At 44.3% G+C, this 17,439-nt stretch overlaps 1 protein-coding gene across 1 annotated transcript in view; it reads right to left on the reverse strand.

Moving 5' to 3' along the window:
• The window catches only part of Arhgap42 (Rho GTPase activating protein 42), a 236,703-nt gene that overhangs the window by 128,670 nt on the left and 90,594 nt on the right, over positions 1 to 17,439 (reverse strand). Inside the window, exon 3 of the mRNA XM_052751978.1 lies at positions 12,903 to 12,964. Within this exon, the coding sequence (XP_052607938.1) occupies positions 12,903 to 12,964 (62 nt within the window). The remainder of the gene's footprint in view (positions 1 to 12,902; positions 12,965 to 17,439) is intronic.

Below are 17,439 nucleotides of genomic sequence, written 5' to 3' on the forward strand. Positions count from 1 at the left end.
GGCTCCATCTCATACCTGCTCATCCCACCTGAAGGACTTAAAATTTACCTACCTTTTTCATACCCAACCCCATCCATTCTTGAAATCCACGCACTCTGGCTATCCAGCCACACACTTCTTTCTCCACCTTCCTTTACATCTATAACCCAGTTGTTTTCTAAATTCTGCAGACTTGAATTTAGCCCCAGCCCATTGTACCCCTGGAGCTGAAGACAGGACCCAGAGCTCTACTACTGAGCTAAATCCCCAACCCCAGGTAAGGATTTTCTAAAGAACTTTTCTAAAGAACTGACTGCAACGTTGTCAAAACCTTTCCTCACATATCCCAAGAGAGAAGGGAAGAAAAGCAATTCATAATGGAAACAAAGAAAGAAGAAACCCTAAAGATGACCAGCTAAAAGAATTTTTTAAAAAAATGATTTCCCACAGAATAGCTATCACAAAAGTCAAAATTCTTCAAGAACTCTGGATAGCTGATTGTTCTGTTGATTTGTTTAAATAAATATATACCTTTTTGTTTTTCTGTGCATAATTACCAAAATAATGGTGTTCTCCTAGAATAAATACAGCTTGAACGTGCTTCAGTGTGTTTCTGGAAGTGACAAACTGAACTGCACTTTTGCACTGGACCAGTTCTAAGGTTAAAAATTACTACACTTACATTGAAAGATTCAGCTGGGTGTGGTGGCACACACCAGCAATCCCAGCACTCATGAGACTGAGGCAAGAGAAATGATTTAAGTTCAAGACCAACTTGGAATACAATATGAGACCCTGCCTCAAAATAAAAGAAAAAAATGAAATGAATAAGACCACAATACATTACAAAAGGAACAGAGCAATCACTGCAAACCTCTCAGACTGTGCTCTAAATTCCAAATATGAATGTGTAGTTCATGAATACCCATTTACACTTGAATATGTGTATATTCCAGAGCTGTTCTGGTGGAAAGAACAAAATGCCCCATCGCAGGCACTGAACCAATCTGCAGAGACAATGTGGCCGCCTTGGCAGGTCCTGAGGCCTGAAAGCTCTGTGTGGTGACTGACCCTGGGCTAACGGCTCTTCTGGTTTACTGTATCAGAACTCTGCCCTTCCAGAATGACCCGATGACCTCACGGGAAGCCCTGAAGACAGAATGAAATGCTGTAGAGAGAGAGGAGACAAGATAGAGAGGGAAATAGAGAGAAAGGAAAGGGGGCGTGGAAAAGAAGGAAGGGAGAGAGAGACAGGAAATCAGGGAACGACACACAGTCACATTCCTTCAGTCACTCATGAAATTTGGCTGGGAGTTACGGACATAGATGTGAAATTCAAGACTTTCATCTTTTATTGCCTTTTACATGTTTACTGCCAATCAAGACTATGGTATTCCTAGCAGTTGGGATCTTCTATCAATCACGTAAAAATCTAAACAAACGTATAAAAGTGCCCAAAAGTACAACATCCAAAAAAAAAAAAAAAACGGAGAAAAACAAAGATGAAAAATCAGTATTGTTATCAACTTCAAAGTAAACTTTTTAAGTAAAAAAATTCCAGAACGTCAGGAAGAAATGGCTTTAAAATGAAACAATTCCTGCTCCAGCCTAGATTCTAATTAGTCTGTATTTCTATGTAGATTTGAAATGGGCCTCATCAATTCAATTTCATTGAAATCTTCGGTGGCAGGTGAAATGACAAGAACTTCATAAGTGCTAGCCAGTCCTACACTGACCTTAGATGGGTGTTATTTTTAAATGGTAACTCTGTGTCCAAGGTCACATGGCTAATGAGAGACAGACCCAGAATCTGCTCACCCCATGGTCTGGGAAGCCGCTGGACCATGTCCTCTCTCCTGAAGCCTGATAAACTGAGCCCGACACATGTCTCCACATGCCACATAACCATCCGGGAATTGCCTCCATCTCTCTGCTGCACCCTTTACCTGAGTGCAGTCAGCTGCAGCCCTGTCTCCACTATTGCCCCTCAGCCTAAGTCTACATCCTTCTTCTCAGTCTCCAACTACTATTTCCCCTCAGCATTAACACGGTAGCTTTATAAGAATGACCTGCCTCTGCTCAGGCAAAAGCTGTTCACACACACACACACACACACACACACACACACACACACACACACACAACATACACATTCATTCAATAGATTTGTTCAACTTGAGTATCTTACTAATTTTTTAAATGCAAAATTGAACTGTGAATCCAACCTTGTGGGTAAAAGAATGATAACAGCTCCTTGGATTTTTGTCATGTGATCTGAAAAGAGCTCATTGAAGCTCTACTGCCTGATCACTATATTACCTTCTCCACCCTACCTTTTGCAGTGCTTGCAATTGGATGTAGAGCTGGACCCATTCTAGGCAAGCACTCTATCACTAAGCTACAATAATCTGTGTGTGTGTGTGTGTGTGTGTGTGTGTGTGTGTGTGTGTGTGCGCGCGCGCGCGCGCGCGCGCGTGCGTGCACACATGTTCATGTCAGAAGTTCACAACAGTTGTGGAGGCCAAAGACAACTTTGGGTGTAGTTCCTTGGGTGGGGTGTCCATGTTTTTGTTTTTTAGAAACACTGACTCCCACTGGCCTAAAAATCACCAAGAACAGTAAGTAAGGTAGGGTAGCATGGGAGTCCCCCAAATCTACCTGCCCCCAAAGCCCCAGCACTGAGGTGATAACTAGGTTCTACCACACCTGTCTGGTTTTTCTTTTCTTCTTCTTGTTCTTTATCAACTGAGATATCTTCCCAACCCCTAAAGTTTCTTAGCTGCTCCCAGCATCTCCCCACAGTTTCCCACTGCCAAAACCCCAGCACTTTGAATTACATAAGACTCCAGTGTATCCTGCGTTTTCCTGTTCACACAAGTTCCGACTTACGCATACACACCTACGTTTGCTCTTATGGATGAGCACAATTCCAGACACACCAGGAACAGTTGTTTCTTCCCACATTCCCTCCCCTCATCCCTTCACTCTCCTCTGTCTGCTGCTGGGGGTGTTTATTTATCACGTAAGGGCAGCTGCACAAACCCTTTCCAGTCCTTCCAGGCAGATGTAATCCCCACCTCCTCTGAACTTTTTGCAGGCATTGCCACCAGCATTCAGTGCATCTTGCATTGCTGCGGTTATTTGTGTAGCCCCCACCACTAACTCACCACCTAAGGAGCAGACACAGCCTGGCTTATTTCCTCTCATCCCATTACAGCAGAGAGGCCGTCAGATGATGCGGATCAGGAAGAAATGGCGGGTCAGTGGCTGACTGCATTTGCACATGGCGGCCCAGCCAGAGAAGAAATGAAGTTAAAATAAACAAGAGAACCTCAGAGGAAGGAAGACACCAAGGTGAGGCAGAAACACTCAGGGTTAGGTCAACAGACCTGGCCTCTTTCAGAAATATAATCCCCTCCTCCTATGGCCCACCAGAGCAGATCTGTCCCCGGTGGAAATCTTTTGGAACGCATGAAATCATCGCTTTGTGAAAGTAGTAAGCAGCATGAAATGAAAGCTCCAGTCGGGCTGAGCCGGAACACCGGTGAGGTTCCCCGAGGCAGACTGTTAACTGGGTTGGTCTGTGAACTGTCAGTACCATCCTCGAAAGCCCTCCATTGCCCTGTGCACTGTTAGCAACAGAGACAACCAGACAGAGTCTGCTGTGGGGTCCATTGTCCTTCTGGTTGCCTCATGAAGTTTTGACTACGCGGTCATCATAGACAGGCCTCAATGTGTCCAATCTACAAAACTAAGCAGCTCTGTGGATTAAGTGAGTTACTGTAGAGCACTGCTGACAGTCCTTGCCATTCACACACGAAAGGGTTTAAACCATATGCATTGTCATATCTGAGTTTAGAAAACTTACGACAGAGTTGCAGTGTTGTACTTATACAAAGGCCTCATCAGAATGCAGCACAGCAAACATTTCCTGACATCCCACTTGTGATATGTAAAGAGACCTGGCTAAGCTAGGAAGATGCCTTATCTTTTAAGAGCTAAAGGCTAATGGACATGAGTAATAATTAACCCCAGTTAAGTCAGATGATATCAAGGGATACCCCCAGATCCACTGGAAAAGGCTCCCAATAAACACAAAAGGCCAGTGGTTCACAGCTTTATCTATCTGGCAAGGTCTGGTACCATTTAGGTATATCTCCATTAGAAGGACGCAGACCAGGAGTCTACTGCTGGAGATGTCACTAAAGGTCCTACAGTGTGGGAGATGGTCCTCTGTATAAGGAAGCCCTCTGCTCGAAATGTCAACAGTTCTGGGTCAGACTCCTGCTCTATCCACCCCTGACAAGGCAAGCTTCCCATGAAGCTCCTTTCTCTTACAGCGTTTCCCTCCTCCCTGCCACCTGTCCCCACATGCCCAATGGGGCCAGGAGCACATCCTATGTCACCTCAGTTTCCAGTTTCACCGTCAAAGCTCTAATTACAACAAACCAAGAAGTGCTGTGGCAATACCAAGCTATTCTCATTTTTACAGCATGCTTTTCTGAGGCTGGCAATAAAAGCTTTTAAAAAATGCTTGTCTGGAAAGAACAAAAGGCAAAGGAAATTACTGTTATTTAACTATTGCCAATTAAAATAATGAAGCTTCAAATGACTAAATTATCCAGAGCATAAACACACGTTGGACTAGACTCCTGTTTCTACAACAATCAGCGTTCTTCACTTAACATTGTAATGTGCACAGAGAAATGTGTTTTTGATGTTTTGACACTATCTGTCCTGCCACAAAGCATGTTCTTATAGCAGTGTCTCCTAAACACTCTACATTTGCTATTGCATTAAAATGCTCACTGATAAACTTGTAGATTCACAGACAGGGCATCTGCCACCTACCCTCGTCATGGATCAAAGGAAAATTATGCTGCAACTTGTGACATCTTTTATGGTGGCTGCTAGAAAAAACGTAAACAAGGAGTGTTAGGAGGATGGAGAGAAACTGGAGGCTGTGAGCTGTCTACATGGAGTGCTATGTCGGCCACAGCACACAATATGGTTGTCCTCAAAGAACTAAACATGGGGGCGTGTAGCTCAGTTAGTGACCTGCTTGCTTATTATGTATAACACACCAGGTTCCATGCCAGCAGTCTGTAAACTGAGATTGGTGGTGAGTGAGTGCTATCCCCAAAATCTGGAGGCCGTCTGGCTAAATAAGTCCTGGTGCCCTGTCTGCCTCCCACTCAAAAGGGACAAGGTCAGGCCCATCAATGTTCCAGCACAGATGGGGCCCCACCCCAGCTACAGAGCAATCGGGAGGAGCAGTCACCTTTATCTGGAGGGCTGACCATTGGTAAGTTGTCCATCATTGAGTAAGTAACCCCACAACTGTGCACGTGCAAGTTCTCATTAAATCCAGTGGGACACAGACACGGAAGTAGGAGAGGGGTTTGTGTGGTTCCCAACAACAAGAGCTTCAGGGGATCCAGTGCTCTCTTCTGGTCTCCTTATGAATACCTGTGTACACACACACACACATACAAGTACACATGCACACACATATACATACATGCATGCCCACACACATATACACACAAGGACACATACATACATGTACAAATGTACTCACATACATACACACATATATATGCACATACACATATACACACACATACTTACACACATGCATATATACATACACACATATACATACATACGTGCACATGCACACATATACACTCAAGTACACATGTATGCATGCACATACATACACACATATACATACATGCATGCACACACATACATACACATATATATACACATATACATATAAATACATAGACACACATAAAATCAAATTAAAAATTTACACATAAAATATTTACACAGTTAATAACATTGTTTCTATATTCCCTTTTTGGAACCATTTACCTTGATTTCCTGTACATCTTAGAAGTAACACATGCACTTCAGAATGATATCAACTTGTGTATCCATGTATGTATACTTTTGTGTATATGTGTGTGCATGCATATATGTATATATATGTGTATGGGAGTTAAGCTCAGAGCAACACATTTAGCTCGGATTCTATCAGAAACATCACAGAAGAGCTGAGGAAAGACCATAAGAGCCAAAATACAAGAAGGTGCTGAAACAGTCTGCTTTAGACATGGCCACATAAACCAGACCTGCACATGCTAACACAGAAGGGGAGTTGGCCTCTCCCAGGAATGAGCCCCTATGGTCAGCCCTTAACCCTTACACACAAATAATAAAAACGGAGATTCAGCACATGTATTGACATATCTGTGCACACACACACACACATGTATGTGGGGTGACATGAGAGGGCCTTGAGGGAGAAAAGGGAAGGAGAAATGTGATGTCACACTATTTCAATTAAAAACACATTTTAAACTAAATACCTACTTTGTCTTCAATAAATGTAAAATAAGACTCAAAAGTTTTCAGTACTGAGTTTTAGCGACATGAGTGTTGAGGAGATCACCCCTGTACACTGTTTCTCTTCATATAATTGGCCTTAAAAGACTGTATTTTAAACATAATTTTTTTATTGATTCTTTGGCATTTTCTTGTGTACTGTGTAACCACATATTTGTTTTCCCTGTACTTTAAAACTAAAGTCTGTGCAAGTATTAGCTTTGTAGAATAGTTACACGTAACTTTACAAACATTAAGTCTTACAGCATCAAAGAACATTTTTGTGCTACTTAAGTGTCAAAGAGCAGCATCAAATCACAGTTTCTAATGCAGCAAAGACTAGCCAGTAAGCAACACTAGCAATAAAAAAAGAACCGGTAATCCTGCAGAGTACATGTGACCTTAAAAGTGAAAGGGAGATGCTGGAGGGATGGCTGAGAGGTTGATGTGTCTGCTGTGCACACATGAGGGGCCATGTCAGACCACGCGTGGTGGTCACAGCTGTAATCCCAGCATTCCTATGGCAGATGAGAGGAGAGAACTCTCAGAAGCTCGGGGTCGGCTATCCAGGCAGACGGTGTTGGAACAAGAGGCCCTGTTCAAACACGATGGAAGGAGAAGACCAACACCGAGGTTGTCCTCTAACTTCCGTGCACATGCTAGCGCTCACACACAAACACACACATGTACACACATGTACACACCACAAAGAAAAATATATGGTAAAAGCTAAAATATCCCAATATGATGTAGAGTCTCCAAAGAAAAGGCTGTGAGCCCTATGTGATAAAGAGCACAGGAGAGAGACGAGAAGCCCCAGTGCTCTGTCCATTTGGAGCTATCATTAGGAACGAGAACACTCACATCTGTAAGCAATAAAAACCCTGCCCAGGGAGCTGCACAAGGAGCAAAACAGAAAAGGAAATTTTCAACATCATGCAATATATAAAATGATGAGGAAAAAAAGTCATAAAAATGTGAAAGTTCTTCACCTAGCACGTCCTGTTTTAAATGGGTCATGATAGTGTTATCTGGAAGGAGAGTGACTTAAAATCCTTCCTGAGAGTCAACAATTGTAAACCAACAGACTGAATAAATAGGTCTTGGGAGACAGGAAGGTACAGAAAGATTAGGTGTCTATTTTCATGTATCCACTTAAAAATCTTGAAATCCAGTGATTTTATATATAACCATGAAAATAACAACCATTATGATGTCAACCGCAAGGAAAAATATCATGTTGGAACCTTCCTGAAAACAGAATGCTACAGTACAAATATATTTTAAAGTTAATACCAGCTTAATCTTCTGTGGATTATCATGAACAGAAAAACATCTAACAACATATTACTCGAGTTTTAGAGATGAAAAGGACAACTTTGCAAACATTCTTCTGAAAGCTAGCAAGGAATACACCGTGAGCAGTTGGCCTTATGTTCCCGCACTTGCCTTTCTTACACTCCAAAGCAGAACTGTTAAATGGGCAGTGAAATGCTTGGCCGGCAGCGTGCCAAGACAGGCTTCACTGACTGACCACTCTACAATCTCTATTCAGAAGTATTTTTAGAATTTTAACACACTCTTAGCTGTCATTATGAGTCTTAAGTCTTCCATAATATGAATACTTTGAAATATTTCCCCAAATCCTAGCAAATGCTCTCATCCTTCCTGCTCTCTAGAGTAAGGACTTCTACCAAGGCAAGGAGGAAGGGAGGGAGAGGGAGGGAGGGAGGGAGGGAAGGGGAGGAGGGAAGGAGGGAGGGAGGAAGGGTGAGGAGGGAGGGAGGAGGAGGAGGGAGGGAGGGAGAGAGGAGGGCAGGCAGGCAAGCCAGAAGTTGTTACACTAAGGCTGGGCCTCATCTAAGTCACTCCACGGTATGTAAAACAGTGGTTTGCTCAGAAAGTGCTTCAATCTGAGAGAGTCCGGTTTACAAGCAGCATCTGACTCGGTTTGGAGTATGGAGGCTGATTCTGCAGTTAGTTAGGAATACATATGAACAATGTCCCCTGTCTGGCACCCCCCACAAGGCACTACCTGATAAATGACTAGTTCCTCAAGCAGAAAGGTGCTAGTCTATAAACTGGAACTGGGAGAGGCTATAGGCATACTAAGGTCCTATCAGGGAAATCAGATCTGTGAGCAAATGAGCATCCACACGGACACATGGACACACACACACACACACACACACACACACACACACACACACACACACACAATCTGGTGTGGCAATGCTCACTGATGGACCGAGCTCATGCTAAAACTGTATCCCCTCTGGAGCTGTAAGTCAGAATAAGCCCTTTATCTTCTAAGTTGCTTTTTGTTGGGGTGTTTTGTCATAGTGACAGAGATAAATGTCAACAAGCAATAGGAACTATAACTACCACTGTTGAAGCTGTGATGGATTGAGGGTGATGTACCACCCCTCAAGGCAGCCTTCTTGTCTCTCCAGATAACAGTCAGGAGATAAAAAGCACCCACAATGTGATGTAGACAAAAGACAGAACTTTATCCATGCAGGACACTGAGAAACTTATTCTTTGCATTTTAATTTCAGGAAAATTCATTTCATTACAGTGTTGGTATAGAGGCTTGCATATCTAAAGCTTATTTCTTCTCTGTTTTTTTACTAATTTACTTTACATACCTACCACAGTTTCTCCTCCCTCCTCTCCTCCCATTTCCTCCCACCTCCCTCTCATCTACCCCCTCCCCATCCACTCCTCCATCCAGAAAGGGTCAGGCCTCCCATGGGTGTGAACAAAGCATGGCACATCAAATTGAGGTAGGACCAAGTTACTCCCCTATATCAAGGCTGGACCAAGTAATCCAGCATGGGGAATAGGTTCCCAAAAGCCAGCTAGGTGCACCAGGGACAGGTCCTGATCTCACTGCTAGGAGCCTCACAGCCAGACCAAGCTACACAACTGTCACACATATGCAGAGGGCCTAGGTCAGTCCCATGCAGGCTCCCTAAGTCCAATATTCATGAGCTCCAGCAGCTCAGGTCTGCTGTCTCTGTGGGTTCCCCTGTCATGACCTTGACCCCCCTGGTTCCTATAATCCCTCCTCCCTTTCTTCAGGAGGACTCTCGGAGTCAGTTCGGCCCAGTGCCAGTGCTTGGCTGTGGATCTCTGCATCTGCTTCCATCAGTTACTGGATGAAGTTTCTATGATGACAATTAGGGTAGTCACCAATCTAACTACAGGGGAAGGCCAGCTCAGGCACCCTCTCCACTATTGTTAGGAGTCTTAGCTGGGGTCATCCTTGTGGATTCCTGGGAGTTTCCCTGGCACCAGGTTTCTCCCTAACCCAACCCCATCAAGACATTTCTTTCATTACTCTCCCCCTCCGTCCCACACCCAGCCAGTACAACTGGATCCCTCATGTTTCTATCACCCCATCCCACTACCACCCCCGCCCCCACCTCGAGTTTACCCAGGAGATCTCTTCTATTTCCCCTTACCAGGGAAATCCATGCATCCCTCTTTGGGCCCTCCTTGTTATCTAGCCTCTCTGGGGCTGTGGACTGTAGTAGGTTGGTTGTCCTATACTTTATTCCTAATATCTACTTATGAGTGAGTACATACCATTTGCCTGTAAATTTCTTGAGGTCATTGTCTGATACAGAAATATAGGATATAGATATGATAGGATGAAAGGGTAGATTAATGAACCTACTTTTAAAGAGCAACAACTTGTTTAAAAACGTTGCTATGTGCTGTGGGATGTTCTGTATGGCAAATGTGTTGCTAATTAGTCAATAAATAAAACACTGATTGGCCATTGGCTAGGCAGGAAGTGTAGGCGGGACAAGGAGGAGAATAAAGCTGGGAAGTGGAAGGCTGAGTCAGAGAGACACTGCCAGCTGCCACGATGAGAAACAGCATGTGAAGATGCCGGTAAGCCACGAGCCATGTGGCAAGGTATAGATTAATGGAAATGGATTCATTTAAGCTGTAGGAACAGTTAGCAAGAAGCCTGCCACGGCCATACAGTTTGTAACCAATATAAGTCTCTGTGTTTACTAGGTTGGGTCTGACGGCTGTGGGACTGGCAGGTGAGAGAGATTTGTCCTGACTGTGGGCCAGGCAGGAAAACTCTAGCTACAGCTATGGATTTTAGTTTATTGATACAAATTTAAAGTTAATTTTGTTATACTATATGTATATTTCTACTCTCGTTTAAGGTATTATGTTTATGTAATTCATTTAAATTGTAATAGATAATTAAGAAATACAGATTAATAATTAGTCTTCTATGATAGTCAAACTTATAGTCGTGTTAAATTTTCTAGGTATACATAGATATAATTCAGTTAGGTGGGTAATCTTCAAACACTTCAAAGACCTACAGAATATGGCATTTAAAATGTTTTAAAAACTTAGACTTTCCTGGACAATGAGACACGTCTGCTCCTGGCAGCACCAATTTACTTCATAGAGGAGGATGGGCGTTGAAGACACTCCATAAGGAGTTTATCTTCTTCTTGGCAAAAATAGCCATTTGGGCAAGAAACTGTTTTTGCCTGGACTGCTTGACAAAATGTTGTATCAACTGGACATGCAGGACCCACAGGAAGATGACCACTGAACTTTGCAAGGTGAAATGGTCCTTCAGGTTCCTGCTTCACAGAGGAGACTGCCAAATATTCTACAGGGCACAGAGAGAAGCAACTGAGAGATTCTAGGCCTATGAGATGAAAATGGATACCCCAACATCACAGAGGAACTTTGGGTGACTGTCCAGGCAAACAGCTGTCTGTGTCATTCTAGATTTTTGGAAGTTGCTTACAATGCTCTTTCTGTTTACTTGAGGAATATTATATCCTTCTGGGGTTTTTGATGTAGTTGAAGACTAGACAGTTATAATTTTCCTTGGTTATGATAAAAGATAAATTAGATATGAAACTTCAGACTTACAAATAAAGGATAGATAGAATATTTTCTTTAATTTTGCCAAATACAAATAGACTAGATATTATAACTGTAATTCTTACTTGATTACTGTTTTGTTATATGTAATTTCACTGTGCTAAAATTAAACCCTTCCTTTTTGATTAGACAGAAAAGGGGGAGTGCTGTGGGATGTTCTATATGCTGTGAATGTGTTGCTCTGATTGGTTGATAAATAAAATGCTGATTGGCCAGTAGCCAGGCAGGAAGTATAGGTGGGATAAGCAGACAAGGAGAATTCTGGGAGAGGAAGGCTGAGTCAGGAGATGCCAGCCCACCGTCCAGGGAGCAGCATGTAACAGCACACAGGTAAAGCCAAGGAATGTGTGGCAACATAAAGATTAACAGAAATGGGCTGAGTTTAAATATAAGAGCTAGTCAGTGGTAGGCCGAGCAGTTTTAATTAATATAAGCTTCTGAGTGATTATTTTATAAGTGGCTACGGGGTCCGTGGGGATGGGCAGGTCAAGAGAAAACTTTCAGATACAGTTGCCTTTACACTAAAGCTTATTTAATGGCTAACTTGGAGGCCAGTAAAGTCTCTCCTTGGTTAAAGGCACTTGCAACACAAACCTGGGGACCTGAATTTGATCCCCAAAAGTCACATAAAGGGGTGAACCAACTCCACAAAGTTGTCCTCTGACCTCCACCCGAACACTGTGATACACACAGCACACACATACATACACACATCGTGTGCACACGAACAGTAAAAATAACAATAATAATAAGCCTCAAATCCATTGTTTAAAAAAGCTAACTAAAGAAATACCAGAAATGTCCATATTAATGAATACATGTCTGTGTACAATGTGCATGCAGGGCCTGCGGAGGCTCTTATATTTAGACTCAGCCCATTTCTGTTAATCTATATGTTGCCACATGTCCCATGGCTTTACCTGTGTGCCATTACATGCTGTTCCCAGGAGGAGGAGTTTGCAGATGGTTGTGCGCCACCATGTGGGTGATGAGGACCAAATCTGGGTCCTCTACAAATGTTCTTTACCACTGATCCAACTCTCCAGCACCCAAAAGTTATATTTAGTTTCTTTTGTGGTTTTGGCTTGCTTTTTGTTTTGTCTGTTTTTAATTTTTTAGACAGCGTCTCACTATGTATCTCCAGCTGGTTTATAGCTCATTATGTGGACCAGGCTAGCCTTTAACTCACAGAGATCTGCCTGCCTCTGTCTCCTGGGTGCTGGGATTAGAGTCACATACCCAGGCCAAATTATACGCCGAGTAAAGAAAAGCACTACCAATAATTGTGCTCTAATATTTTACCTAACCTAACCTATTAGCCTAGAAATGTTTTAACCCTATTTTTCCCAACTAGCAAAGTCCTCCTGGTTCTCGTGACCCCACTCAGTGTCACCATCTCAAAGTCTCATGCTAACAGTCTTTATTAGACTTTATTCATCAGTTCCCCCCCATGGATTTTCTTTAAAGCTAGTTACAGCCACATACCTTTCAAAATTACATGTGACGTTTACTCTGTAGCTAATTCAGATTTGCTCCGTCTTCTGGAGAGTACAAACACAGCAGGATTCATAAGACATAAGGAACAAACTTACCAGCCTACGCCTTTCTTCTTCTACGGCAATAAGCAGCCTCGCGAATTCTTTCAGCGATTGAGCTGTTTAAAAACAAGACAGAAAGAAAGGCATTAATCCTGTTTCAAGGCTAATATTTAATTACATAGGAGCAAGAATTAAATGAAGATAGTTATTAATTTGTATCTTATATTGTGTGATTTTGTTTGTACATCTATAAAAACAAGCATATACTAAGAGGCCAATGACTAAAAGCTATGGGGAAGAGGTGGGTGTCTCTCTGTGACCTACAAATTAAAGCCAAGAAGTTTGTCTACAGGTCCTAAAACAAATATTGATTATATATTTAATATATGAAACTTACATTGAAATAGTCCTGAATCTCTTTCAACAGTGGTCTGTGGATATGAAACATTTTGTTGTTTTTGTTTTTTAAAGATGTATTTATTTTATGGATGAGTGCTCTATCTGCATATACAATGTTATGCCAGAAGAGGGCATCAGATCCCACTATAGATGGTTGTGAGTCACCATGCGGTTGCTGGGAATTGAACTCAGGACCTCTGAAAGAGCAGCCACTTAACCACTGAGCCATCTCTGCAGGCCAAAACAGTTTTAAAATCTGTAAAAAGAATAAACCAGGCTGAAGAGACAGCTCTGTCGGTAAAGCCATCACACTTACTGTGGGAGCCTGAGGACCTAAGTTCGGATCTCCAGCACCCACATAAGAAACTGGGCATTGCCACACACGCCTGTGACCACTGTGTTGGGATGGGGAAAATGACACTGAGATATGAGGAACACTGGGAATCCTTCGCTATCAACTAAACTAGGCCTAGGCTCATGGGAGTTCCTACCTCAAAGAAATATGATGGAAAGTAACAGAGGAAGATACATATGTTCTCCCCTGACCTCCTCACATGTGCACATAGATGCATGTGCCCACACTCACAAAGGCACACACACATGTGGTGCTTAAATAAATGTAATATTGTATAAATACAAGTAGTGGCATTCAGTACTGCAAAGCCCTCCACTGATCCTATCAGCTCAGGAACATTACAGAGGAAGGGATGGAAAAAGTGTAAGATCCAGAGAGACATGTGGGGGTGCACAGGACAGAGGGCTGTGGTGCTGACTTCCACGGCACCCTTCACCCACAGCAGCTGTGGTCTTGGGTGATGAAACCCATCACCATTCATCATGGGAAGGGAAGGAGGTCACAAGGCTCCACCCGTCTCTGAGGATTTGCGTACAGCTAATGGCTGGGGAGAGAGGGAAACACATCTTCTTCTGCAGTCCCCGGGTCCTGTGAGCAAGCGCTCTCTCGTGAACCTCTGACCACTCAAAAGATGAGACAGTAGAAGAGGATCCCAAAGAGTGGGAAGGGAGCCAAAGAGGGTAAGAAGAAGTCAGTATAATCAAAATATATCATACAATTATATGAACATATATACACACAAATGTATAAAAAGTGCATCCCTTTAATCCCAGCACTCGGGAGGCACAGGCAGGTGGATCTCTGTGAATTTGAGGTCAGTCTGGTCTACAGAGCAATTTCCAGGACAGCCAGGGCTACACAGACAAACCCTGTCTTAAAAAAAAACAAACGAACAAAACAAATAAATATGAAAATGTCATATTAAATCCTACTTTATGACAGTGAAAAGGACACACACAGTAAATAGATTTAGTTAGCTGGGCAGTGGTGGTACATGCCTTTAATCCTAGCACTCAGGAGGCAGAGGCAGGCAGATCTCTGAGTTCGAGGTCAGCTTGGTCTACAGATAGAGTTCCAGAACAGCCAGGGCTACACAGAGAAATCCTATGGATGGAAGGAAGGAAGTGAAAGGTTTACAACACACCCCCACGGTCAGGCGTGTTCGCATATACCTGACGGACACTTCCGCCTAGCCAGTTCCAGGTCAGGATAGCCATTTCCGGGTCAGGGCATCTCGCGTGACCAAGATCCGTGACATTCCACTAGCCACATAGGCGCGCAACGTGGCCATGTGATCTACGCGCTTGCGTGTAGTAGTGACGCTGATCTGTCCTCGCCCAGCCTTTAAAATCCGGCGCCATGTTCCTGGTTCCTTCTTCTTCTTCTTCCTTCCTCTCCACACACGTGTTTCCCACAGGCCTGCTCACTCTCTGTCCCTTTACCTTTAATAAAACTCTTGTTAGCGGATTCTGTCGTGTTTCGTGGCATTTCCTTGCAGGATAAGCACACAACGCAGCCGAAAAAACTAACATTTTGGTGCCGAAACCGAGCGGGCGCTTCCGGGTGCCCTGCGCCTGGAAACCCGTAAACCGGGGACTGCAACACTCTGCTCCGTACGCCACAGACCGCTCTCCATTTCGCCTGACCGCCAAAATTCCATGCAACACCGCTTTCTCCGATTGGTGAGTCCCCCCATTTTTCGGCCAGTGTAAACGGTTTCCTGAATCTGTGAGAACAACCGGTACCTCACAAATATTCTTGAGACCGGGGGAACCCCCGACCACGGTCTTCATTGGCTACAGTCGGCCCCTATCGCAGGCCTCAGATTTCTAGCCCTCTCCCATGTCTGCAGCCTGAGATATTTCTCGCGTTGGGACCACCGCCGTTGGGTGCGTCCTGGGGGCCACGTGGGGCCGACACGTTCATCCGACTTGACGAAGTGGCAGACGCTGTCTGGATTCCCGGGGAATCCTTTCCTCACGTGGCAGGGGCCCCCGCTTCTGTGGCTGACGAGCCAAGGAGCGGCTTGTGCCCGGGATCCGTCCTTGGCCTTGGGGACGCCTGGGGCCTTGGCTCCGGATCACGTTTGTTTTTTTATCTTTTTTATTTTTCTGCCTCTCCGCTGCAGACATGGGAAACAAGGCTTCCAACCCTGTTAGTCCTTCCTCTCCGTTAGGCTGTCTTGTTGAAGCTTTAAAACCTCTTAGTTTAATGCCTTACATAAAGATTCCTAAGCTAACTCGTCTATGTTCTAAAAAATGGCCAAAGTATTCTTTAGAAAACAACAAAAAATGGCCGCCGAGCGGCTCCTTAGATCCCGATATTTTACGGGAGTTATCTAATTACTGTCAGCGCTCAGGCAGATGGAAAGAGTTGCCCTGTGTTATAGCATTTTTCTTTCTCAGTGCTAAACCGTCTCTTCTGAATTCCTTCTCTCCTGCTCATATGCTCCTGGCTATGCCTGAACCGGAGGATTCTCTGACTCCGGAATCTCTGACTCTAGATCCTGCCAACGAACCTCCACCTATTCGACCTCCAGCTCCAACTCCTAGAAAACCGTTCCTTCCGCTCCCCTTCCAGATTCTTCTTCTTCTAAAGCTGCTCCTTCCTCTCGGCAGCAGCCGGTTCCAAAGGCCCTGCCCTAGCTCCAAACTTCACTCCTCCTACCACCCGCTCTCGGGCTGCTAAATTGCCAGATTCCAGCCATCCAAAACCTTCCACTGTTCTCCCTTTGCGAGAGGTGACTGGTGTGGATGGACTGATTAAAGTTCATGTTCCATTCTCTCTAGCAGAACTCTCTCAGATAGAAAGTAAGCTGGGTTCTTATACTTCTAATTCTGCTGCCTTTATTAAACAGTTTCAATATATAACTCAATCTTATAGTCTCACCTTTCATGATATATTCATGATACTTTCTAATAACTTACTTCCTAAGGAGTGCAGGCGGGTTTGGGAGCAGGCTAGGATTCATGCAGACGAAATTCATCAAACTAACCTCTCACACCCTCCAGGAGCTGAGGTGGTTCCTGACCGAGAGCCACACTGGGATTATAACACCCAGGGTGGCTGTCTAGCCAGAGATAGGTTTATTACCTGTCTCCTGACAGGTCTCCGTAAGGCTGCCCTAAAACCAGTAAACTATGAAAAACTAAAAATGGTTATTCAAGATAAGGACGAAAATCCATCTCATTTCCTAGAGCGGCTCACCAAGGCTCTACTTCAGTTCACTAGCTTAGACCCGGAGAGCCCTGAGGGCAGGCAGCTGCTAATAACCCAGTTTGTCTCACAGAGCTTCCCTAACATTAGGGATAAACTTAAACGTTTGGAGAACGGCCCTCTGACTCCACAGGCAGATGTGCTGGTGATAGCGTTTAAAGTGTTCCATGGTACAGATGAAAAAGCCCATAAAAGGAGCTGCCAGATGCTGGCAAGCACTGCCCGACCGGCTCCCCGAAAGCCATCTGGTCCCTGCTTCAAGTGTGGGAGAGAAGGCCATTGGGCCCAGGCTTGCACCGCCGGCCCACGAAGGGCACCGACAAAGCCTTGTCCAAATTGTTACCAAAAGGGTCACTGGTCAGCTGACTGTCCTAATGTCCCAAGTGACGTAGGAACGCCAGATGAAGACCACCCTCCAGCTGACTTTGTAGGCTTGGCTTACAGTGAGGACTGACGCTGCCCAGTTTCCGCCCCGGCCACTCCCATCTCACACAGGGAACCTAGGGTAATTATAAAGGTCAATGGGCGGCCCCATCTCGTTCCTTTTGGCTACCTACTCTGTCCTGAGAGAGTTTTGGGGGTCCACCTCTCCTGCTCGTCTCCCTATTGTCGGGGTTGGGG

Source organism: Peromyscus californicus, unplaced genomic scaffold (assembly GCF_007827085.1).
Source record: "Peromyscus californicus insignis strain IS unplaced genomic scaffold, ASM782708v3 Scaffold_11__1_contigs__length_118956290, whole genome shotgun sequence".
NCBI lineage: Eukaryota > Metazoa > Chordata > Mammalia > Rodentia > Cricetidae > Peromyscus > Peromyscus californicus.